Below are 24,217 nucleotides of genomic sequence, written 5' to 3' on the forward strand. Positions count from 1 at the left end.
CGGGCCGTATCTGGCCCCCGGGCCTCATCTTTGACACCTATGCGGAATACAACAATGAAAGCATCGAGATGTGCTTGTAATACTTTTTAAAGTTGCAAAAAATCTTATAAGACCATCAAAGGGTTGGGGGAAAAAGAAATCCAGCTATACAATCACACATCCAGTCAATTGACATTTATCACCCGACAGGTAACTGGAATTAGGAAGACGACAGGGGGGTGAAAAAAAAACAAAGTCACACCTCTGACTCCCACCTTTGCATCAAATGTTGAGGATCGTACGCCCGCTGACACCGACAACCTTCAGAGGCGACGACGTAAAAGGGAAAAACGGAATAAATGAGATGAAAAGAGGAGAGGTGTGATCTGCCTTCCACTTCACCCTCACAGACGCCTGATTGGCTCAATGAGCAAGAGACAAAGACTAGCGTACTGCTACATCATGCTAGCATTGGCGGCCATGTTGCAGTCTGAGCAATTCATTCCATTTCCCGCACGTTATCATTGGTAACTTTTCGGCGTCTTCCAAACTCGTCCGCCGTGTCAACTCGTCCTCTAACGAACAAGTCAACAAAGACGAAGCGAGCACGCGAGCGAGCGGGCACGACTAAACAACCTGCCAATCACCTCCGTGAGATGCAGATGACTGCGGGCCGTTGGGAGGGCTTGCCTTCATTTAAGTGATGTTAAGAGCAAACAATCAAAAGTGCTGCTCGGGAGACGTCGTGTCCAAATGGGCCCGTGACATGTAACAATGCTGACATCTAATTTATAGCTCAAGGAGCGTGTACAAGCAAATAAACAGCCCCCCCTCCCACCTTCCCCGCGTCCTCCTCAATTTGCCTCGGGCACGCTACGCTGCTTTTCAGACGGCGGCGGGGCTGCGAGGAAAAGTGATGGAAAGTTGAAAGATATGATGACTTATTTAAGGACGCCGAGGCTTCTGTTACTTCCCTTTCAAAGCCGGCGCAGGCATCTGCGGCGTCGGGGCTCACCCCCAAAAAGACTCGGAACGACACGGGAGGAAAGTAAAATGTTTTCTGCAAAGTTGCGCCCAAAAATGGGGGTGAATGAATCCCCCCCTGCTTTTATTTCTTTCCTCTTAGGCGGGTGTTTTGCCGGCGCCGTGTTATCGTTGCATTGCCGTGGCGACGCCTCCAGGTATGGAGGAGATTAGAAGCAGTCAGAGGGCCTTGTACGGCAGCAAAGCTTTAGCAAAAGGGGGTCTTTAAATATTTAAGGTGTGAACGCCATCGCGTATTGTTACTCTAAGAAGACAGGAACAAAGGATACAAGGCTTTCGCTCGGAAAAAAAAAAAAAAAATCATTTACATTTCATCGCCGCCGACACCGATACGACGCCGCCGCATTCTGTACATAGAAAAACATCACGACATGAAAATAAAGCGTCTCATCATCTGTCACTCCTGATGATATTCTACATGATTTTTTATTTTTTTTTCCGAGTGGCGGAAGATCAAAATAAACACACAAGTAAATAAACAAGAAGCTTGGGCAGCCTGATGTCAAAATCAATTAGCTGTGTCAGGTAATGACCCGATTTGCACGCTAAACTGAGCCAGGCGGCTAATGGGGCCGATACCTGACGAGTTTAATTGAAAGAGACGCGGCTGGATTTTCTTCTCATTTGATATGAAGTCCAAAAAAAAGAAACTTAGTCTGACGAGTATTAGCTTTAATGCGTGCCGAACTACATCGGAACAAATTACGTTCACGCTAACGAGGAGGTAATGACGGCTATTACGATTTCATAGACAACTGCGGCGGAGGAACAAAAAATAAATTGCTTGTATTTATAAAAGTGAATATACCACCTCTTTGGGCGCCAATTAGTCAATTAGTCATTTATTCAATATTGGCTTTGACGTCAGACGGGTGACGGTTTAGTCACAACCTGACGGCGACAAAAGAAAAGGTCACCTGAAGTTTTTTTGTTCTGCTGACTGATAAAGTGAAAGAAAAGCAGAGTGCCATTCAAAAGTTGCACGATGTGAATACAGTTTATTTTAAAATTCAGAAATAATGTACAACAGTAATAAAAAGAGGAATTTTAACCAATACATCAAATTGTAAAGCTTGAGAATTAGTCAAATCTATAGCTAAGTTACCTCCTCCAAAAAAAATCTTCACATTGTGCTTTCTCAACAGTAAAAGTTGGCCAAAAACAACTGGATGACTGAACTAAAATAAAATCCAAGTAATCTAGTACGAAATGGCTGAAAAATATCGTTGTTAGCTAGTAACAATTTGCTATCGGTTAGCAAGTAGCGCCGGTAATGAGCACGCCTGAGCATCAAAGCTAGCGGGCGAGCGGAGACGAGCTACAAAAATGCCTCTCGCCTCATTAGTTGCCAAAAACAATACGACGGCGAGCGCCTCGTTGTGAGTCGGCGGGCAATTTCAATTCCTGATCAGCCCCTTCCTGAAATTCCATGACAGTAGATATGGATACATAAACATGAGATGTCACATTTTACAGTGTTGTAGTACTTGAAGAGCGAGAAACAAAATGGTGGGCGTCCCTACGAGGGGAAACAGATGCCGCAGCATTCCATGCAGATTTCCAAGCAATCCGACGACTCGCAGCAGGCGTCCATGATGCCGCAGTCCATGTCGCAGGGGCAGTTGCAGTCGTCGCCCATGTCCTCGGCGCAGCAGCAACAGCAGCAGCACCACGACGACTCGGAGGCACACGGGCCGCACCACGCCGGCGCCACCACCAGGTTGCAAAGCGTTAGGAACTCGCAGAAGAGGCACGCCAGGATGGAGTGCACGCAGCAGTCTGGGAAATTTCGCCGACGTCAAACTCAGGAGACGGTTGAATTAGTACGCGGTCGTTGCATGCGAGAAATACGCGGCGACGGATTCCTCGCCGTTCCTTTTCGATTAGCAAGCTGTTAAATAATTGCAGCGTTATCATGCAGAGCGCTAGCTTGACGATTAGCAGCCATATCGAGCAAAGACGCCGATTAGCGTTAGCCGCGGGGTCGTGGCCTCCCAATTAACATTTCACCTCTCCGGACCCTTTTGATGAGGGCGCATGCAGGTTTTGCTGAATTCTCCATTACAAATTACAAATGTGCTCATTACCCAGCCCAAAGGTGTTTACAGATTAGGTCGAATTAGCTACGCTGCGCGGAAATGGCATGTGGGGAATTATTCATGATGAAAATGTCACTTGAGCTAGTTTTTAAAAGCAGAAAATGCCGCGTAAGCGATTTTTCAATGGGGAAGCAGCAAGTGCGGGTATTGGAATGCCATTCACATGATCTGAAGATCCTTAAGTTGCTTCTACATGACACCACCCAAATAAAATGTTATCATCAGCCGTGATCAAATAAGTGTGCTAATTCCATTTTAGAGTCGCACACCATTTCCTACAGTCCTCCGAGTCCATGTCAAAACTTTTGAAAATCCGGCGCGGCACTTTGGAGTGCTGATATATGACCAAAAAAAAAAAAAATCTTACAAACAGGCTACATTTGCATATCTTTCATCAGCCCATCTTGAGCTGTCGGAGTGGGCTGCTGCTGATTGGGTTGGAGGCGAAGGAGAAAGCAGCGGCAGGACGGCGTGGCGAGGCAAGCAGAGGACTGCTGGATGCTCATGTTTGATTAATCAAAGTCCATTTTTTTTTTTTTTTTTTTGATGCTCAGAGCTGACCAGGAGGAGCAGCTTGCTGTGATATAAGCAAGTGTGTACTCAACTTTTAATGCATCTGATTATGCTGATCTGAAGACAGAAGCGTCTTTACTATTCAACATATAGTCGCGTACCCCCGACGTGCACGCCGAACCTCAAAGCCGGGCTACGAAACTTTGAAGGACCCAGAGGGCAGACCCACGAGCCACGCGAGACTTCTGTATGTTAAAAAAACGATAAATAAAAAGACGGTACACAATCATTAAGCGGCGGGCGGGCGGGCCTCTCAGCCATTTTTTTTTTTTTCCGCCTCTCAGCCATTCACTTGGATGTATAATTGAAGAGAAGCGATTAGTGCGAAGAAGATGGTCGCTCACAACTGGACACACTCCGGCTAACCTCCAGATTGCTAGCTTGCGCTCAACGTGTAGCATTTTTTTCCATGAACTGAACCAATTAATTAATCTACCTGAACCGAGTAATTTATTTGTTTAGAGTCAACAAAGATCTAATATTAGAAGAGGATGAAGTATGAATGGTGGAAATTCCACATTATAGACAAACCAAGCACTTGGCAGGCGGAAAGCACCTTGAGGCTTATTACGCCCAATTAGCTAAAAACACCAGCCAACCCCGACAAAAGGCAAAGAACTCCTCGAAACCCAAAACGTGTGATCGCAGATTGGTTCCGGTGCCGAAGAATACAAGAGAAACCCCCCGGAGGAAGCTCTCTTTTATTTCTTGTGTTTAGAAGGCTAATTTCACAGGCAAACAGATTATGTTAATCCGTGTAAACACTCAAACACAACAGCTTGGCTTTTCTTTTCTTTTCTCTCCCTCAGGCCGGGAAATAAACACTCGAGAGCTGGCGACTGCTAAACAGTCAACACAAAAGCCATAATGAGACCGACTTGTTGAGCTTTTTCCATCTTTAATTTCATTTCCGCCCTCTCTAACAATTAAGCGGGATCATTTACAGCAGGTCTGACAAACTAATCATTGTTTCCTTATGACTGTCAGTACACAACAAACTAGTTTTGGAATCAGAGATGAGTAAAAACTCTTCAAATATTTCAAAACGATGAATCGGGCCACATAAAATGATCCGGCGGGCCGTGTCTGGCCCCCGGGCCTCGTGTTTGACACCGATGATTTTCTCCTCCGCATTTTCCACCTGATGCATAATTCACAGGCGTCAAATCAACCAAAGCTCACGCCGCCTACTTTTCTCCTTCACGTAAACACGCATCTCAATCCGACTCGTTATCAATCAATGTCCTCAGGACGGATGCGTGCGCTAATGCGTCATAAAATCTCGGGACTCCGACGAGGGCGGCCGCGTCCGTACTGTTAACGAGGGGGACTGGAGGTGCGAGAGCCGCTCATGACTTTTAATGGGCACCCCGTCAACACAGACCTTGTTAGGCGGTCACACCTACTCTGTATGTGCGGCGACGGTCATTACCGGACCCACCTTTGGCCCGCACCTGGCAAAGTGACGGCCGAGGAACGCAAAATCAAACGCCTGGCATCGGCGATAAACACAAGCGACAGACTCGTACTTGGTATTGTAGCCGTTATTCTGTTAATATCGGAGATCGGTATCGGGCCGATACCAGTAACTTTGACATTGACTAAGTCCTTCTCGCCAGGCGTTAAAGAAGACATAAAAAAAAAAAAGTGGGATTGAATATTCCTTCTTATATGTGATTATCGTTCTTATTTTTGTGATATTTTGTCTGAAGGTCCACAAAGCATTTCACAATTATCAATACAGTTTTGACATTGACATGAACATGACATGATCAAAAGTATACGAAAGAATTGCTACGAATGTCGCTTTGTTGATATTTTATCTGACCAGCAATAATTTGTTTAAAAAAAACTTAATTATAATTTTGCATGCATGTATGAGACTTGATTTCTGATTAGTAAAAAGCAGGGTGCTTTTAGCAGTTAGTAATTAGTCAATTTTAGTCCTTGAATTAGTTTGAACTCTGACTCACCTTCCGGTAAAGGCGTCTTCGACGATCCGGTGGAGCTTTGCCGGCTGCCGTCGCTGTTGACCGACAGGCTGGACTTTAACTTTCGTTGCATTTTCTGCGAAACCGGCGTGGCCGGCCCCCTGGTGGCCACCGCCGTCGTTGGCCTCGTGCCGGCGGTCGGCCCTCCTGCGGCGCCATTGCCGCAGGTGCATTTGCACGTTGTCCCCGCATCGGCGGCGGGGGGCCCGACATCATTTTGTCCTTTTTCAATCTGAGGTTGATCTGAAAGCAAAAAAACAATCCATCAATTTCTCCCCCAAAAATTTCCATTAACTCCACTTGACATCAGTATAACTTTATTTAAACGAGAACTTTGTCAGCACTCTGCCGTCAGGCTGGGTAGGGGAAAAACTTTATTCGCCCCGTCGGTTCTCGGCAAATCTTCCGAGTATTGTGCGATATTGATCAGATGGCAAACATTTCCGCGCCGGGATGACAGAAAAGATGTTAGGGACCTCACATGTGACAGGATGACAAAAACCCCGGCACGCTTGGCGGATGGGAGCAGTACCCAGGTGAGTTGAACGTGAGATTAATAAAAGAGCTTTATAGAAAATAGCTGCTGTCTGCAAGCGTAATGATCTCGTCGACTTGAGCGCTCAGATGGCCTCAGCAAGTCTTGGAGCCAGAAGACGGCGACCCGTCTGATAAGAAAAGGCGGCAAAAGGATGAGAGGGAGCCAAGGATTGGGCGCCTCGCCCAAAGGAGTACCTGCACATTCAGCTCCACTGGGAGTTGCTCCTGTATTGCCCCGCCCCCTCCCTTCCTCACTCTGGAACACATCAGAGCCTGCTAGTGAAATGTGAAGTTGCGATTCTAATTGAGCTACTTCGGAACGTAGAAGAGACGGCTACATTCCGAGCGGCCCTTTGATTAATACAGCTAAACCGAAGCGAGGTGATTTTCGAGCCACTCGATTGACTTTCTTGCGACATTGCGCAACGGTGCAGTGGCCACAAGGGGCTCCCTCGAGCATAAACACAACAAACAGTTGCGGAATTGTTGAAGTAAAAAAGAAATAATTAATGAGTAAAATGAGTTCAAGTCGTAGCGGCAGGTTCCCTGAATTGTCCTCGCAACTTTCTTTTTCTATTTCGATCCCAATGAAGATGAATGGACACGATGCGTGATATAATATGCAAAGCATTGATCACGCTAATGATGATACTGTCAGAGATGGCAATGACAGACGTGTACAGTCGCCACTCTGCAGATGAAAAAATAATGAGACAAAAAATTGGAAAAAATTTGTGCCACATTTCAGCTCTTTTGTTTGGAGGTTTTGTTTGGTATCGGATCGAGACAAAGTATCGGCAGATACTTCTTAATAATAATAATGTTAAATAATGAATAATAGTAATAATAAGAATAATAATTAACAGATTAATCGATCACCAAAATAATCGTTGGTTACCGCATTAATTGTTTATCTGAGCAAACCTAGGATTAAAAAATAAACATTTAAAACGATCGTTTTGCCACACCATTGCAGAGATAACTGAATATACCAAACCTGACAGGACGCATTAAAACCACATGTATCCTGCAAACACACACACACATGTACACACACACAGCGGACCAAATTGGACTTGTAACCACCCTATTTCTAGCACATCAACAACTGTTGAGAGTGTACATTTGTAGTTGAATAAAACATGCTATCCCCGGCACACGCTGTCACACACATCACAGGGGAAACTGCGGGGTGAGTGCTTCTTGACTGTCTAAGCAGCATCCCAATTTGGTCGCCGCTACCAGTAGTTGACAGGCTGGCGATATCTGGGGAGCATTTTTAAAAGGCCAGTGTTTGATGGATTCATGAAGAACATACAAATATAATTGCCATTTGTCACAGAGTCTTCAGCGCCGCCGCCGCACGGGCGCCGGAGAGTCTGCATGGAGGGGGGGCTCCATATATAAAAGCAACACTTTTGTCATCGAAAATAGGTCCTACAGGAGAAAGTTGAAAATTGCACCCAGAAGACACAAGAGGAAAGGCGTGTGTGTGTATATAACGTACACACACACATAAGCGGGAATATGCATGCATGCGGCTCGGACTACAGCTGTACAAACAGCAATTCTGAAAAAGGCAAGAACATGAAAGTCTAACAACGAGGTCACAGGGGGCAGTGTGAAGACTGTCATTCACACGCCGCTATAGCGAGGAGACGGGAGCCCAATAACAAGCATTTTTAATATTTATACCATGAAAAGATTTTGGCCTAGCATTCAAACACGCTCGTATTTATCCGTTAATTGCTACTATTACCCAAAAATTAAGCGTACTGAACCACGTTCCAGCTGCTAGCTCGCTATGCTAATACCCCCACCCCGGTGTTTTGTTTATCTTTGCATTAAGGAAAAGCGTGTATATTTTCCGCTCGGCTGCGCATGTACCTGCATGATTGAAATGCTAATTTGTAAAAATGTGCAATGACCTAGCCAGAGTCCTCCTTACCACCATCAGCGCCAAAACAGCCCCAGGTATCATCTCTCCTCCTAACAAATAGCGTGTGGAACAGCCCCTGCCTTTCAATCCAAAGGGATATATTTTCTCATTAGAAATTATACATCTTCCCCGTTCATATTTATAGAGACAAAACCAGGGGAATTATACGAGTAGCGAGGGGGGGGGGGGGATATATAGTACAATGAATGTTATTACAAAAGGGCTCTGATTGAAATGTTCCTTGGGCGTATCAAAGCCGTGTTTACCATTTGACCTTCCCAACTTGAAGACAAGGACTTTCTTTGAAATATGCAAAAAGAATAAAAGATGCGCTGGCTGGAAAACAAGCAGGATGTGACATGAAATCAACCTGGAATGGTGTTTACCGTATCTTGTTAACTAGAATTCAGGTTAGGGTTAGTCAATTTTGGAATTCTGAGTCGTCGCCTCCTCCCACTACCCGATTTGTCAACATTGTTATGTGGAATTTAGCAGTTTGCTAAGTTCAGCGCTGAACGCTCGCCTTCCTCCAGATGCGTTCGAACGACTCTGTGTCACTATTTGAAGCAATTTCCTCTTTCTCTCCATTTGAACCGCTGAATGTTTGAATCGAGGCTCTTGTTGCAATAACGTCTTGTGACTCACAAACCGCCAGGCTTCTAAAAACAAGCCCCACCCTCTTCAACTCCAAACAGGAGTGAGTAAGACCAAGCAAAGTTGCTGTGGGAGGCCGGCGAGTTAGAGCAATGACTCAAATATTCCGCTGGCTTCCATACCCCGAACTTCGACAGGAAGTTCAAGTGTTTGCGAGCTGGCATCTGTGTCAGCCGCTAACCGATTCAAGCTAGCTAAAGGACCATCTGAGGTGTGACTGCGGGTCACAGGGAGGATTGGCAGTCTATCAAAACAGCCCCACGCCGAGTTCCTTTATTTGCTCAGTGGCAATCTCCGCATTAACCCTCTGCTAATGGGACAGCTGTGGGTCAGCGCCTCACATCTCGCCGATGCCAATCAAAAAGCCCTAAGCTGGGAGAAATCAACCTTCGGGATGGAGGTGCTCGTCCGCCTGTGAGTGGCTTCTTAAACACGGAGACGCCCGTATCGATTTTAACTCCAGCCTGAAAAGCAGGAGGGGGAGGTCTCAGGCTGAGACGGAGTCTGGACGGCAGCCAGACCCCCCCCCCCACCCGGTCCCTGGTCACCCTCTGCTGCTCAGGGGTGTCTGACAGAATGACCTCGCAGCGAGGCATTGAACCTACAAACACGAGGGGGCCAAGGAGCTGCAAGCTCAGGGGCTGGCGGGGGCAACACCAGCACAGATCTCAGTAATAGAAAAGGGTTTTAACCTTAATGTTGGAGCCAAAACCCTGTTAGAGGCCACATAATCCCCCCCGCGCCGCTCTCATTTAAACCGAGTGGAGTTTTTTCTTTTTTTTTTACCCCATTTTATCAACCCCCCCCTTGCCCTCACTTCCCTGTCTGTGAGGAGCTCTGGAAAAAATGCCTTCGTGTGTGGCACGGTTGGTAAGCCTGCAATAAACAACTGAAGTCAATAAGATTTTATTTTAGTGCTTCACCTAAACTAAAAAAGGCCGAAACAAAGAGTCTTGTGAGGAAAGTTCCCAGGCTCTCCAAAGATTAAAAAAAAATGTCTGGTAAATTATGAACTAACAATCGGGTCACAGGTCAACTGGAATTAAAATAACTTCAGGACGAGAACAGCAATTATTAAACACTTAATTCACAATCAAAATACTTTCTTGATAATCGTGGTATGCATAATCATGTGGCTTGAGTATGTCGAAAAAAAAAAAAAATACACGCTGGCACTTTGGGTAAAATATGCTAATTAAGGCACTTGAAATTTCCCATATGAAATCTATCTGCGGCAAGACAATGAGAAAATAATTACAACAGAGGTAGAATTACAATGGCCGTTTTAATCAACCCCTGCGCTAGCATTTCACCCTATTTATACCGTTTTGGATTCCGTGACCCACTGCTAAGTAATCACTTGAAAAATAACCACGGAGTTCATAATGGCTCTGTACTTTCCACATTGTTTCGGCACAGACCGGGGCTCCGAGGACTACGAAGAAGATATGCTTGGCTAACAACAATCGCACAGTTCCTAGCGCTAAAAAGAAAAAACTAGCGGGAGGTTAAAAAGTCTTTGAGTACTTTGGCAGCAAGTTCTGGATGTAAAAATCACATTTGGAAACGTATTTCACTTCAGTTCTTAGAGGTCACAAATTCCTTCCCAAAGAGGTCAATCGGGTAATTTGACCTTGAAGGTGTGCTGTTCGAGTCCAATCAGAGAGTCACACAAAAGGTGATCTTTCTTTCAAACCGAGTCGTGTTACTTGACGGGCCTTTTGCGCGACAGATAAAAGTAAGGTCATCTTTATCGGGCATTAAAAAATATTTGACAATCCGTTGAATAATGGCGACGATTAAACTCCTCAATTTATTCAGAGGGGTGAAGCCGAGAGGGTACTGGGTGGAGGAGATATGGAATTTCTTGGGGACCGCCAAGCCCTCCAGGATTCGCTTGCCGATCCCCACGGCGGCTGCTTCGTAACCATCCTAAAACTTCAGAATGATCGTCAGCCATTTTGAATCTTTAGTAGAGCACCAAAAACTTCCGTATCGTTGGAAATCGACGCTCTCAAACTAAGAGCTTGTTTATCTTCCTGTTGTAAGGCGACGAGCCCATTTAAAAGGTTAAAAAAGAAGCTGTCAGTACAACAATATAGTCGACTTCCTCGTGTTGTGAGAACGCCACGCTGGCGTTAAATCACACGGTGAAGGGGGAAGAGCTCAGGGGCAGGATGCAGCCAAGCAGATGATCTCTTATTGATTTCCTGTTGCCGCGGCCGACGAGGGCTCTCAATTAGCAACGATAGGGAAGACCTCAAGACCAGTGAAATACCTAACTTTAGACTTTCCAATCATTTATTTTCTTTTTATTATTTTTATTTATTTTTCCAAAACAGTTCAAGATGTCGAGCCGCACTTCTCTGTTGCACACTCCGTTAGCAGCGGCGAGGGGCGAGATCAAATACGACGCAAAACTGTTGTCACGTGGGATTATTTTCCGATAAAAGAGAAGCGAGAGAACAACACTCTCGCACCTGACAAGCTTTAGAAGACCTCTTGACAGAAGAGATTTTTTTTTCCCCTCTGCTTTTTGCAACCAAATTGCTCCCTCGCCACTCCGGTAAACAAGCCCCTGGCAAGTCATTAAACTTAAAAAAAAAATAGGAGACCTGGAAAAGTTAACAAGATCGAAACAAAAGAACCGTTGTGTCAAAATCAAACACGGTTCTTATTATAGCTCACCGACTGTCATGGAAGCAATCAGCTGCTATTAGCCTGCCTTGACACATTTTTCCTTCGGCTTTGTAAACACGTGCATTTGGGAAAAAAAATGTCCGCCGAAATGACACTGATGCTCACTCGACGCGTCTTCAAGTCGGCGCGGTTCAGACGTACAAAGAACTCCGACGTAACGCTAATCAATCCAGATTCTGCTGCCTTTGCCTGATAAATAAACAACTGGACTTTTTTCAGAAAGCTAACAGCCGCGTTTGACGGTTTGTGGTCATCTCGTACCACGAGTGAACCCAATCGCGGGTCGAACCTTCTGATATCAGATTCCACCGTGGACGGAACTGAACTCGGTCAATTGATGCCCATCCGCTAGCTCCAGGAAAAGACTTTAGCGTTAATGTTAGCTAGCAAACCGAGGCTAGGAGATGTGTTAGCACGCCACTGGGAAAAAAGGAACGTGGTGAGATACAATAAAGCCCGAGCAGGATTTCCTCCCGGGTAGGAAACAGAAGGACAATGGAAACGTGAGATCGAGTCGAGACGGAATAAGACATGTGGGCCTTTGGCTCCGCCCCCACCATCCAACAAAACAGCCTCCAGGTGCCATCTTGGTATTATTTCAAGTGGAAACACTCAGGCTGCTATTTCAGTTGGCCCCAAGTCAAAGCGTCAAAACATCTATTCTTGACAGATTATTTTGTTAGGTAAGATATTATTCAACCTCAAACCTGGCTCTAATTATTTCCCAACATGTTAGATTCCTGTTTGGTTCTACGTACTTCTGATTGGCTCAAAGTGGTCCTCTTGCGTCACATGACCGGATGGTCCCGATGGTTCGGCATCTACAATCAGAAAAACATTTTTGTGTTAGCTAAGGGGCAGATAACACAACAAAATAGACAACTCGAGGTTCTGTTTGTCACATGATACCACATGACCGATTTTGGAATGGAACCAAAACAAAAAAAATTTCTTGCAGCGGTGGGTCGGTTCTGGAACTCATTTGCGGCGCTCCCGACTGGGGCGCTACCTGCTATGAAAGCAGCATTCATGTTCAAGTGGAAAAAAGTACGTAAGCGTCAACAGCTTCCACTCCCTTCGCATCTCCAGAGGAAAACAATCCACTTTATTGGATCGGTCCTCGGCCAGTTTGGAGCCGTGTTTGCTGTTCTGGTTGCAATGATTCTCACAAGTGTGTTTGGCGAAACCGGTGATGGATCGAGGCCTGGGGGGGGGCGGGGCTAGATAGATGCGGCGCAGTTGCGAGGATGATGTATAGCAGCGACGTTAGCGCCGCTAGTTGGTGATGCATCGCAGTATTTAGTGATCACGGTTAGAAACGAATTGGCCTACTCCCGCTACATCTCCGCTCCCCCGGGAGGGAAAATCCAGTCTTAAGCGCAGAGGCGCCTTTGAAAGGGGGGTGGTGGGGGGGCGGCGAAAATCCATTCGCAATCCAGCAGCCTGACTGATTGCTTACTTTGTCCTACTTTGCTATTTTTTGACAGAGCCGTAATGATGCTTGGTATAAATAGGATGGTTAACGCTTCATTGCTTGTTTGAAGAAAAAAAAATGAAGAAAAAAAAAGGAGGGTGTGGAGAGGGGCGGTTGGATTATTTTACATGTGATAATCTAACTAGAAAGTTAATTAAAAATATAATTGGGCTGTGGTTTTCTCTTCATGGGTTCCTGTGGATTTCACAAGACATAAAGAAAACATGACCAAGAGCATAACAACACACGAGAAAGGCAATCTAGGTTCTTTTTATCCATATATTGACATACTTCCTATTTATACCTGCTGGTCCAGTTTTTATGCACCACTTGGCACCATTCAGTAAAAAGTAGTGTCAAGAAGGTTCTAGAATGCCTTCAAGTTTTGATGAATGACGTCATTGTTACGACACAAGGCAGACAACATGCATGCGTGTGTACAATAAAAATAATCAAAATAAAATAGACATGTGTTGGTAGTATTAAAAAAATAAGCAAAATAATAAATATTATAAAACTGCTTTCAGCTTAGTGACTAATAATAATTTTGGCATCCATTTTTACCGTGAGTGAGGGACTGCAAAGAGGAACCGGTCTCCGGTTTTGGGCTTCTATCTGGCCCCTGTGGAGGGTGTCCGGTCTCCGCGGACATGGAACCGTCAAAGTTCTTCTTTTGCCAGAGGAGAAAAAGTCACCTCATTAGGCTTGGAGACACAAAAAACGACGGTTATTCGGTGGAAAGAAAAGTCCCGTTATTTTTCTGACAACCTTATTGGAAGTTGCTGACCGGCAAACATTGTTTAGAAAGACGCCGCTTACCTTTCACAACATGTCACTTCCTTCGCTTCAAATCTGACGCGCTCACTCCCATCCTTATTTTTTTTTGCGGAAACTGCTCGGAAGTGAAAAGTAAGCACGACTAATAACCGTAAACTTTTGGAGACGAGTCGTGTGTGTCCAAGCTGCAGCGTCCAAAAAGTTTGACTCTGCGCAGATGTGTCTGACGCACGTCCCAAACTTTTTTTTTTTTTTTTCTTCCTTGAGAGGAGAGCCGAACTTTTCATCATTTCCGGATTCCTTCACAGCTTCTTTCCTGCCTTGCCTCCATGGAATAAATCACGCTTTTTTATTTTATTTTTACAAATACTGCACAGTTGATTACGGACAGGTATCGACAAATAATCAGCAGCGAAGCAGGTGTGATACTCCAAAAGTGGGCGTGTCCAAATCTAATTGGAGTTTTTTTTTTTTTTTTTTTATTTAAATCCGACGCAAACTATGGTTAAAATTACACTATTATTGTTGTTATTCTGCAGTTGAGGTCCTTTTTTCCCCCAAATATAATGTTTATATTTAAAGGCAATTGTTGACAGTATCTGCAAGACTTGTCTATTTTTAAATATTTATTTTATCCTAAAAAATTCTCCGCGTCTTTACCTATTATTTATTTATTTTAATTTGATTATTTTCTTTTTTTTATTATTATTTTTCCTACATTTATTTTCACTTCACAGCGACTTTGCAGACAGACTTTTAAGACCGCTCGGCGTCAGAGCAACAAGATGGCGGACCTTACTTGGAAGTATATAAAGAAAAACGTCATCACTCGGTACTATCGAAATGGGGCGCCTTTTCCCCGCGAGAGGTCAACTTGAAAAGTTGCCCGAAATCAATTTCAAACTTTCTCGGCAAAGCGCAGTCCAAACAGCCAATATGAGCGCTTAATTCTGTCCAATTCATTTCCCCCGTATCATTCACTGGAAATAAATGTCCTCTGCGGAGTCAGTAGGGTATTGTTAGTGCAAGTCAGTGTCTTGCTGATTGCCATCATAGCCATTGAACCCTACTGGTAAGAGTGTAAGTGAGATTTAAGCCTTACTAACATGAGAGTGTGGAGGTGATTGATGTGAAATATGCCCTCCCTCATTGACTGGCTGAACTCCATTTTCTGCTCCTAATGCAGAAATCACTCCAGGTCCCCGGCATAATGATTTACGATGAATCTGTGTCAATGTTGAACTCGGCAAACCTCACGTAATCCATCTTGGAGATGTACCTAGCAACCCTGCCCCGCCCCGTCTCGGCCAGCGCCGTCCCACGGAAGCCTCGGCGTTCTCCCCTCCGTTCTAAAAGTGTTGAATCCATTACAGGGCTGATGTGTAATCACAGAGGACCCCCCCTGTACCCCCCTCAGACTGTAATTACCTCTCGATTCATTCCCCGGAGCTGCTCAAAAAGACTCGGTTAGGGTTAGGCCGAAATGGGTGGTCGTCGATTTCGGAGAGAAGACAGAAATCGTGGCTACGATTCAATTTTTCAATTCTCCGCCGATTTACAACAGCGTGAAATCAACCCCACTTGTTTTTTTTTTTCTGGTTGGCGGTGACAGCGCCGTTCTCTGCTGACAAACATTATCCGGAGCGTGATCATGCGCTTACGACGGTGTCCCCCAAAACACACACACGCCGCGCTGTCACACTTTGTCAAACGGCGGCGGCGAAGACACGACAGGGAAGCCGGCGTCTCTCGTCGCTCGCTTTGTTTGTTTGGCACGCTGCCTGATTACCGGAGTGTGCCGAGGGTTAGACGTGGAGCTGACAAGGAGAAAATCCGCTTCAATAAGCTGCAAAAAAAAAAATCGCGGGGACCTTCAATCTTAATGATCTTATTTTCCGTGCCGGCGACAGAAATATAAACGTCGTTCCTTTTATCAAACCGAGGTGAGAGGCGACATCTGTACCCGATCACATCTTCAAAGTTCTTTGCCCGACGAGCAGAACTTAATGAGTGAGGAATTTTAAAAGCTGACCGTGACACCGGCTGAACCGTGGCGACTCTCGCATGATTAATGGCGTTAACTTCAATCCTTGTTGTCGCCAGTAAGTCGTTTGATCAAAAATCAGACTTTGCCAGTTGTGCTCGCTAAAAGGAAATAAACTGCAGTAATTGATCGATTCAATAAAAGACAAATGCAAATAAACGGGCGCGTTTTCACCCAGGCCTGAATAACGACATCTGGTGCGCGGGTCCGCGTAATCGGTAGCAAATGCTGGCACAAAAGCATCATGAATATGTATCCCGGCCGAGAAACAATGGCGGCGTTCTATGATTAATAGTGACATTAAAAAAACAAAAGAGCTCACTGGGAAGGTTATCGTAATAACTCGGGCCAGACGGCGTCTCAGGTCGGAGGGGGGGGATGGCGACGCCTGATTTCAACCGGCCTCCATGATGGTGTCGGATTGAAGTTGACACCCATCTGTTAGCCATCCAAAATTATTGATGGTGACCACAGGAGGGGTGACATCATTTTTCAGGAAAGAACTCTTAGGCTGCGAAATCAGCTCTAAACACTCGCTACTCGACAAACGCGTCAGTCGGGCGAACAAATACGATGCCATGTTGTGACAGTGCGTAAACTGTAAGAAGTTTTGACAGGAGTGATCCCTGAAGGCGATGAAGGCAAATGCAAATTCAGTGTTTGACACGTAAGATTGCGAATGAAAACTTACAAATACAGATTAGCGACGTGGGTGTCAATCCCCCCGAGTCGGCGTTTCTGAGAAATTAGCAACAATGTACGACAGTAAATCTGTTTATGGAGATTCAATCAAATGGTTTATGTCTATGTTGCCACAATTTTCTGATTCACATTGATGTTTTCTTGACTTTATAGATAGCATTAAACGTCATTTCTTTTACAACCCGTGTTTTAACGTCGCCCGTTACGGAAACCGAATTCTCTAAACGTGACCATTTATTTTCCCCGAGAAAACTTTAATGTCCCTTTTGTCCTTTCGCCGCCTTTGTTGTCCGACGCGGAACGCTAATCAAAAAATCTCGGGCTGTTTGAATTTCTATGATCCTCCGCAGATTTGCGATTAGCATAAACCGTAAGCCAAGCTAACGCGACACTAGCTAAAGTCACAGTGGGATTCTTATTTATTAAAACGTGAGGCCTCATCACATGTATGTCCTTTCTCCCTATGACATCAGCAGATACCCCGGAGTCTTGTTAGGCCCCCCCTGGTTTGGGGAAGATGAAATGTTCAATTCTTCTAAAATCAACATCTAAAAAAAACGCTAACTCTGCGCAAACACGTCAGCAAATCCATATATCTTGCACACACCTTGATTAATTAGATACCCGGCCTGGAAGATTCCAGATTAGGTTTCGACACGGCTAATAATTAAATAAGACCAATTCAGGAAGTGTTTGAAATCCCTTCATTTCCCCAGCAGAAATGTGCGTTTTAATTTACATCATGCCGAGGCGAGCGCCGGTCACCTGCAGAGAACCAATTCACGGCGTATCGCTCGATGCGTGATATCTGGATCGGACAAGTCGCGTCGTTAAAAATAGTCCCCCACCCCGCCACCCTCGGTGCCAATTTATGGAACAGCGGTCAAATATTTATCCAGTTGATGAGCTGGCCTGTGCGTTCGTCCTCGACAATAATTAAAGACAAACCCAAAGCTAAAGGTGACGACCGGCGGTGACATCACACTGTTACTGCAGAGCGATACGCCAAACAACCATCGTAAACAAAAATAAACAATTGTTTTTTTTTTTAGCTAATTTAGTATAGCCTAGCGATGGCTAATAGTGTAGCATGTTAATATAGCCAGTCAAAACTTGTTGACTCTCACGTCGCTTCACTCGGTACGGCACTAATATTTGTTGATGATAATTGTCCCCATATAAATACATTTCAAATTTAATTTCTTTTTAAAAAATAAAATAAATAATAATAAATAAATAAGTAAATAAATAAATAAATAAATAAATAAACAAGTAAATAAATAAATAAATAAATAAATAAATAAATAAATAAATAAATAAATGAGTTGATCCCGATAAACAAGGAATTACTGCACCGTCCAGCACAGCACCATCTGCTGGATCCGGTGGGGCACTGTTACCAGGCGCCCCCCAATGCAAAACCGACACTGACAGCGAGACTCCCTCGGCGATGAGACGGGGGCATGACTCGAGGCACCTGTTGTGAGAGCCGAGCATTCCCAGGCAGGGATCACAGCCTCAGGTGGCGCTCATGTCCAATGAACGGCGCTCAGCACGCTGCGATAACAATAAGAGCAGCGCGGTTGGGAAAAATCAATAAAATCACTGCTGGAGCTCTCGGCGGAGAAATAACAGGCTGCCAGAGTCTATCAGCATCTGGCTGCTGCTATCTCTCTCAACTCTTTGCAAGTATTCGATACATAATGCACATTAACGTCTGCTTCATTAAGAGGCCCGACAAACATGATTGATTTTAGCGGCTGTTATATCATCGCTCTACAAGTTGCAATTACCAAATGACCTTATCCAAACTTGTGAGAGGAAAACAATCGCATCATATGTGCTGTGCATCTTGTGGTTAAACGCGCCCTTAGAAATGTCACGAGTAATCCTCGCAGAATTAGCCAGCGGATGGCGGGGGAAGACACGCACGGAAACAAGAAAAGGAGGCTTTGGTAAATCTCTCATCAAAGTTGTCTAATTATGTTAATCAAAGAATTCTCAAAATGTCAGAGTTGCTGGAGAGACGAGAGGGGAGGGGCGGGGGGAGATTTGGAGAGGGCGCACATTAAATGATGGATTTTACCCTGGCTCTCGACCCCGGGCACAATACTGATAATAATTAATTAAAGTTGGACATGCAGAGTGACTTGAATCACATTCCAAATGATCAAGAATTAATTTGTTGCCGGATAAATATTACAAAATATACTCATTCAGTGCCAGTTGAAAATAGATTTTGTTGTGGATGGCATTAAAAACAATCAAGCTGTTTATTGTGTTTGTGATAATTAGATCTGTAACAGCGGGAGCTTCGGCAGCCTCTGATTCCTTAATTTGATACAACGCCGTGCGCTCTGTGCGTTCAGCCTCATGGGGAGGAAGCGTCGATCTATCTAATCTAATTCCAACACTTAATTCAAAACTCCAGGGGATCCGCTCGCTAAGTGTTGACTATTAAATTAATATTGTTGTTTGTTTCTCCATAAACGCCCGAGCGATTGCGTGAACAATTGAAAAGATGTGTGCGCTTTGATTAACATATTTGCAATATGAAACTCAGGAGAGTTTATTTTTGCAACTCGTGCAACTTTTTTTGATTGGTCTAAGCACAAAAAAAAAAATCTCCTTTTAAAATAGTTTCTCGGTCTACATGTGACCTCATCAAATCCAGACGTGTGATTAATTCTCGTAACTCGTTGGGAATGGGGGGAAAAAAACGAAAACATTACAATCCATTTGCATGTCATTAGCAAAATGTAAAGCCACGCGCACTTCTCCCCCCCTCCCATCCTCAGGGTTTCCAGCCTTATAAATATATTTCAATATATAAATATCATGAATACGTTAATTGCTATCGCCTTCAAAAGGCAACGGCGTTCTCTTGGGAGCGCCCACACCTGGATGCCCCAAAACGAAAATCAACTTTGGCCTCTTGTAAAAACTTCACCCGGCATATAAAAAACACCCCTCTCGCTAACAATCGTCCGTTTCACATCTCGACGGGCCAAAAGCGATGACATCAGCGTGTTGAAGCAAACGGACGGAGACATTTTTGAAGTGCTTTAAAACGAGCTTTCAACGGCACACTTCCAAAAGTCTCCTCGCCGGTTCTCCGTTTTGACACAGTCGGCCAAATTTGCATTACAAAAAAATTGAAAAAAAAAGTGCACGGGGTGTCAAAAAAAAAAAAAGCTTCAAGCTAATAGAATGTAAATCACTTGCAAAGTTGCTGGTGAGTGACGTGATGACAGCGGGACAAAATGAAGGAACATGTGGAACAAATGGAGAGAGGGAATAAAAGAAAGGGCAAGAAGGGCGGGGGGGGGGGGGAGTGAAGAACTGCTTTTTGACCTCGCTTTGACCTTTCGGGAGAGCTTAGTCGCCAGCTGGCTTGGATTTCCATTCCATTAGAATAGCTGAGTTAGCTTCTCGGATAGAAATTGAAAAAAAAAAATTCCGTTCCAACATCTGCTGGTGAGCAACTTGTTGCCGCGGTGTCCCTCCTAGCCAATTAACAGCCGAATCAACCCAAACAGATTTCCGATTGATAAATCTTTAATGATACGAGGGATTTTACACAAGGCGCATGCTTGACGCTGCTAATTTAAAGCAAATAGCGCTGCCTTGATTAAAAATTCCCAAGGCACGTCGCGGGAGAAGATAAATGTTTGAATAATTTATCATATTTAATTGACACCACTTGGATGTTGTAAACAGAAATGTTTTGATGTTCATAATGAAATCTGACATGAGATTTTTTTTTTTTGCTTCCAAGAAAGGAATTCTAGATAGCGGGAAAGAGGTGATTAATTTTTTTTTTTTATCCAATCAACATGTCATTCTTATCTACCCAGGGCGATCATTTATGCTAGCATGCTATATTAGCGCCTGGTCTAAATACTTGACATGAAAGCACAAACATGTAAAGCACACGAGGAGACGTCAGCATAACACAACGGCGGCCCAAAGTTGCCCAGACTGCCGGCAGGAAAGTAATTGCCGCCGTTTGTTTCCGCTAACATCCTTTCCTTTATCTACTGCCATGACAATAAGGCTCAAAGTCGGGGAAAAGCAAAAATAATAATAGGCCGGCATTGCAACGTAAGCGTCGCCGTTGCCTGACAGAGCATCGCTTTCACATCAAAAAGACATTCCGGCATCTCTCGCAATCAATAAACATGCGTAGCGAGGTAATCAGGAAGCGCCGCCATATTGGCTTGACAACATATCAAAGCAAATGCTCCCAGGCAACGGCGCTAACGCTAACAAGCATTTTGTTAGCACGTTACTGACATTAGCGGATGAAGGCCCTTGGCAAAGCTCTGCCTACGATTGTTCCTCTTTGGTGGAACAAAAACGCTGCAGTGATCCATTTTGATGATAGATGGCGTCCGATTGGATTCAAAGAAACAATAAATCATCGGCAAAATCGAACCCATCTATGCTAACTGTTATTCCCGATTTATACCTGGAGTGCATTGGGGTGATTTGATACGTATCTCGATGAATCGCACGATTCAAGCGAAACAGATTTTTTTGAATCAATAATAATAATATCAATAATAATAATTAATAAATATTATTATTTGCACAGTTTTCACTCAATTTAGATGTTTTGCCGATCTTTAAAGACGATAACGAGAATGGATTCTCCAGGTACCAGGTGTACGGCGAAGGAGAAGATAGACGAAAGAAAGGAGGCGATGGACGAGAAGAGGAAAATTAAAAAAAAAAAAGGGAAAAAAAAATCTCATCCACATAATTTCCAGCCTGCAGGCGCAGAAATGCAAATGACAGATCAAAGAGGTTGGGAATGGAAAGGATGGAGATTGGGGACGGGTGTGGGGGGGGATGATCAAACCGGGGTTATATATGTAGGTTGAGGATGTGAGGTGCACATGTTGGAAGCAGGTAATGGAGCTGACCTGGATGTAAACACGGTCAAAATTATCAAACACATCTCTCGCCACTTTCGCCAAAGTTTGGAAACCATTGCGTCCACCATCATTGTAAATGTTCGGGGACTATTTTGAAGCAATTATTTATTCACGCCGGCGGCCAAGTGGCGAGAGGGTTGAGACGCACTTAAAAAGTCAGCACGGAAGGTGAGGCCTCTCATTAATGGCTAATTAATGTCTGTCTGCCCATTATTGTCTAATTAATCATTGATGTGGCTGTCACGCACCAACTTGGTATGGGTTGCCACGGACACTTCATTAGGTACACCTAGATTTATGACCTGGGGTCAAATTAGTTGGATTCAATGCAGTCAAAAAAAATGTTAGTTGACACCACACAATGGCATTCCAAGTATTTTCTATATGCTGTCACAGATATTTGTATTTTATTTCCACCTCCCCGTTTTTTTTTTTTGGCACCACGCACCTGCTTTGTAATCGTATTTCTCCGCGGCAGAATTAGCATGTATATTTAATGCGGCGCCTTTTCTTCTTTTTCGCTCCTCTCTGTCTTTGCTACTTTTTAAATGTTGATGAGTGATGAGGGGAGGAAGACGAGGAGGTGGGCTGCCTTCTCCTTGCATGTCTGGCGGATATGCCACGGCGGCGCTAATAAATGACAGCTGATTTATGCGTCTGTATTCTTTTATTTATTACAAAAAAAATAGCAAGCGGGCTGATTTCTGATATTAATAATACAAGTGGATCCACTTTGATTAGACTCGTGCGGGGAGCTGTGCATATTCAGCATTACAATTAAAGCCTCTGATGTGAAATAGGAATGACACGCTAATGAAGCGAGCTAGCGAGCCTGAACCGCGACTGTCCAACAGCATTACGGCCCATCTCGGATGAAGAGTAATTATACGAGGAACACTGAAACGTCATTAAAAATCTTCAGTAAGTGATTTAACCCACCGTTCCTCGCTAATGCTACATTCCTCTTTTCTTCGTCGCCAAACCGCCGCCAGGATCAACTCCCGGGGTTTAAATAAAGCAAAGCTCTGCTTGAAGAAGTTCTGCCAACACTTGGCTCCTTTAAAACAAACATATTGAAGGGTTTGAGACAAAGAGCTAATTTAATTGCAGGACCCGGCGTCTGTGCTGGAAGCAGGTAATTGAAATCATCCCATTAAGAAATTCCATTATGAATTGGTGATGAAGGCTACATTGATTAGCGTGGATTAAAGATGGTGGTCGGACATTTATTTTCACTCTAGTTCCTGCATCAACTCAGACAAGAGAACGTATTGTACTTAAGTAATCGTTCAGGTAAAGTACTAATTGGCTACTAGTCCCACAGGGATCAATACTCGGCCTTCTACGGTTTGAACATTCTTCTGGTTGGTGATGTCATACTGATGAATATGTTTATATGTCCTTAGAAATATATAAAATGATGTCACTTGTATAAAATGAAATAATTCATTTGACGAAAACTGTCGGAGGGGCGGGGGGGGGGGTCAACTGACACAAAAAGTCTCCTTCCCCCCAAGTGAATCCGAGCGGCAGTGCCTCGGAGCTATGCAATTATTTTTTGCACTGTTTCCAAAATCAACTTGAGAGCATTGAAAATTATTTAAGACGCGCTTCTCAGGCACCGCAATTATAATAATTATGATCTCAATTAGCGTCGCTATTGCCGCTGGACTATTTAGCGGGCAATTTGGCAGCCCTGGGGGGGGGGGGCGAGGAACCCGACACGCATCGTCGGGTCACAATTGGGGAAGTGAGCAAAAAAAAAAAGTCGGTACTCTTTAATCAATAAAGTCTCGGCAAAGGGACGACTCGCGCGTTGACACTTCTTGTTGCGCTAGCTAATTTCGTAGCGCAAACCAGTTCCGAGAGTGAGCGAAAGAAAAGTCTGAAAAGAAATATCGGGCATTCTTTATTCCGCTCAGTATACTCGACTGCCGCAGTACATTACAAGCTCCTTTCTCCAAGCGTGCCGTTCATGTGGAAAAGGCCTGCCTCGCCAACTAGCCTTTCTTTTATTCATCGCACTGTAAATAACTCCACTTTATGAAAAGCAGCCAGTGTGACTCACAGATACCTCTCTAACCACAAGCCATTATTATTTCATGCTCTCTGAGAGGCGGGCCAGGAGCCGCTGGCGCGCTTTCATGCCTCTGATGTTGTGTCGTACACAGGCGGCGGCCCTTGTTGCGCTCCGTATGCCATCCCTCACTTGAATTCACAAACACTTGCCGCTCGCTGCATAAATAGCACGAGGAGACAGGAGGCGCCGCTAATGCTCCGGAACGCCGTTGGCGAGGAGATAACGGGGAAAAAAAAGTGTTGTTTTGCGAAGTCTCTCGGGATGATCACATGGGTGGGGAGTGGCGGGGTTACGATGTTCCGGAGCACCCTTTGGAACGCCCGCTAATGGGCGACCCCGTTGGTCATGGTGGGTTCCCGTTTGAATGGCAATGAGGGTTCCGTGACCGACAAGGTGCGGCGGGCGGCCGCGCGCCTGTTAGCCTGTTAGCGCCTTTGACCTCTCAACGGCCATCAATCCCAGCAGCCAATTTGATTTTAGCTGACAAGTCGATGGAAGGAAATTACACGATGTTTTTTTTTCTTCTTTGGAGTCATTCCCAAATGGGATTTAAAGACTTATTAAAATATATTTTTTTAAAGAGATGGTTAGCTATTAACCACTATTTATTTAATTAAAAATGACCAAAACTTTTTTCTGTTAATATCATTTGATTTTCAGGACTTTTTTTTTCTTTAATTACGA

General features: G+C 44.4%; 1 protein-coding gene across 3 annotated transcripts; it reads right to left on the reverse strand.

Annotated features, from left to right (window-relative positions):
• Positions 1 to 1,993: 1,993 nt before the first annotated feature.
• Positions 1,994 to 14,145, reverse strand: mdfic (MyoD family inhibitor domain containing). Of its 3 annotated transcripts, none has more exons than XM_049760784.2 (5): positions 13,810 to 14,145; positions 13,555 to 13,657; positions 12,275 to 12,337; positions 5,669 to 5,929; positions 1,994 to 2,802 (listed from the first exon to the last, which is right to left on the reverse strand). In XM_049760784.2, the coding sequence occupies exons 2-5, from the start codon at positions 13,640 to 13,642 to the stop codon at positions 2,543 to 2,545; spliced, it is 672 nt and encodes a 223-aa protein (XP_049616741.1). In that variant the 5' UTR covers positions 13,643 to 13,657; positions 13,810 to 14,145; the 3' UTR covers positions 1,994 to 2,542. The 3 variants fall into 3 exon arrangements, with proteins under 3 accessions (XP_049616741.1, XP_049616740.1, XP_049616739.1); XM_049760783.2 differs by having other exon boundaries at positions 13,555 to 13,660; positions 13,810 to 14,144; XM_049760782.2 differs by having other exon boundaries at positions 13,555 to 13,694; positions 13,810 to 14,140.
• Between the last annotated feature and the right edge of the window lie 10,072 nt (positions 14,146 to 24,217).

The sequence above is a fragment of the Syngnathus scovelli genome, chromosome 22 (assembly GCF_024217435.2).
Source record: "Syngnathus scovelli strain Florida chromosome 22, RoL_Ssco_1.2, whole genome shotgun sequence".
Lineage (NCBI taxonomy): Eukaryota > Metazoa > Chordata > Actinopteri > Syngnathiformes > Syngnathidae > Syngnathus > Syngnathus scovelli.

Excerpts from the sequence above, each read along its gene's own strand:
- mdfic (XM_049760784.2), bottom strand. The coding sequence starts at position 13,642 with ATGTCCGCGGAGACCGGACACCCTCCACAGGGGCCAGATAGAAGCCCA. Across the intron at positions 12,338-13,554 it reads TTTGCAGTCCCTCACTCACG|ATGCCGAACCATCGGGACCA; the intron begins GTAAAAATGGAT and ends TTCTGATTGTAG. Across the intron at positions 2,803-5,668 it reads GAAGACGCCTTTACCGGAAG|ACTGCTGCGTGCACTCCATC; the intron begins GTGAGTCAGAGT and ends GAAATTTCCCAG.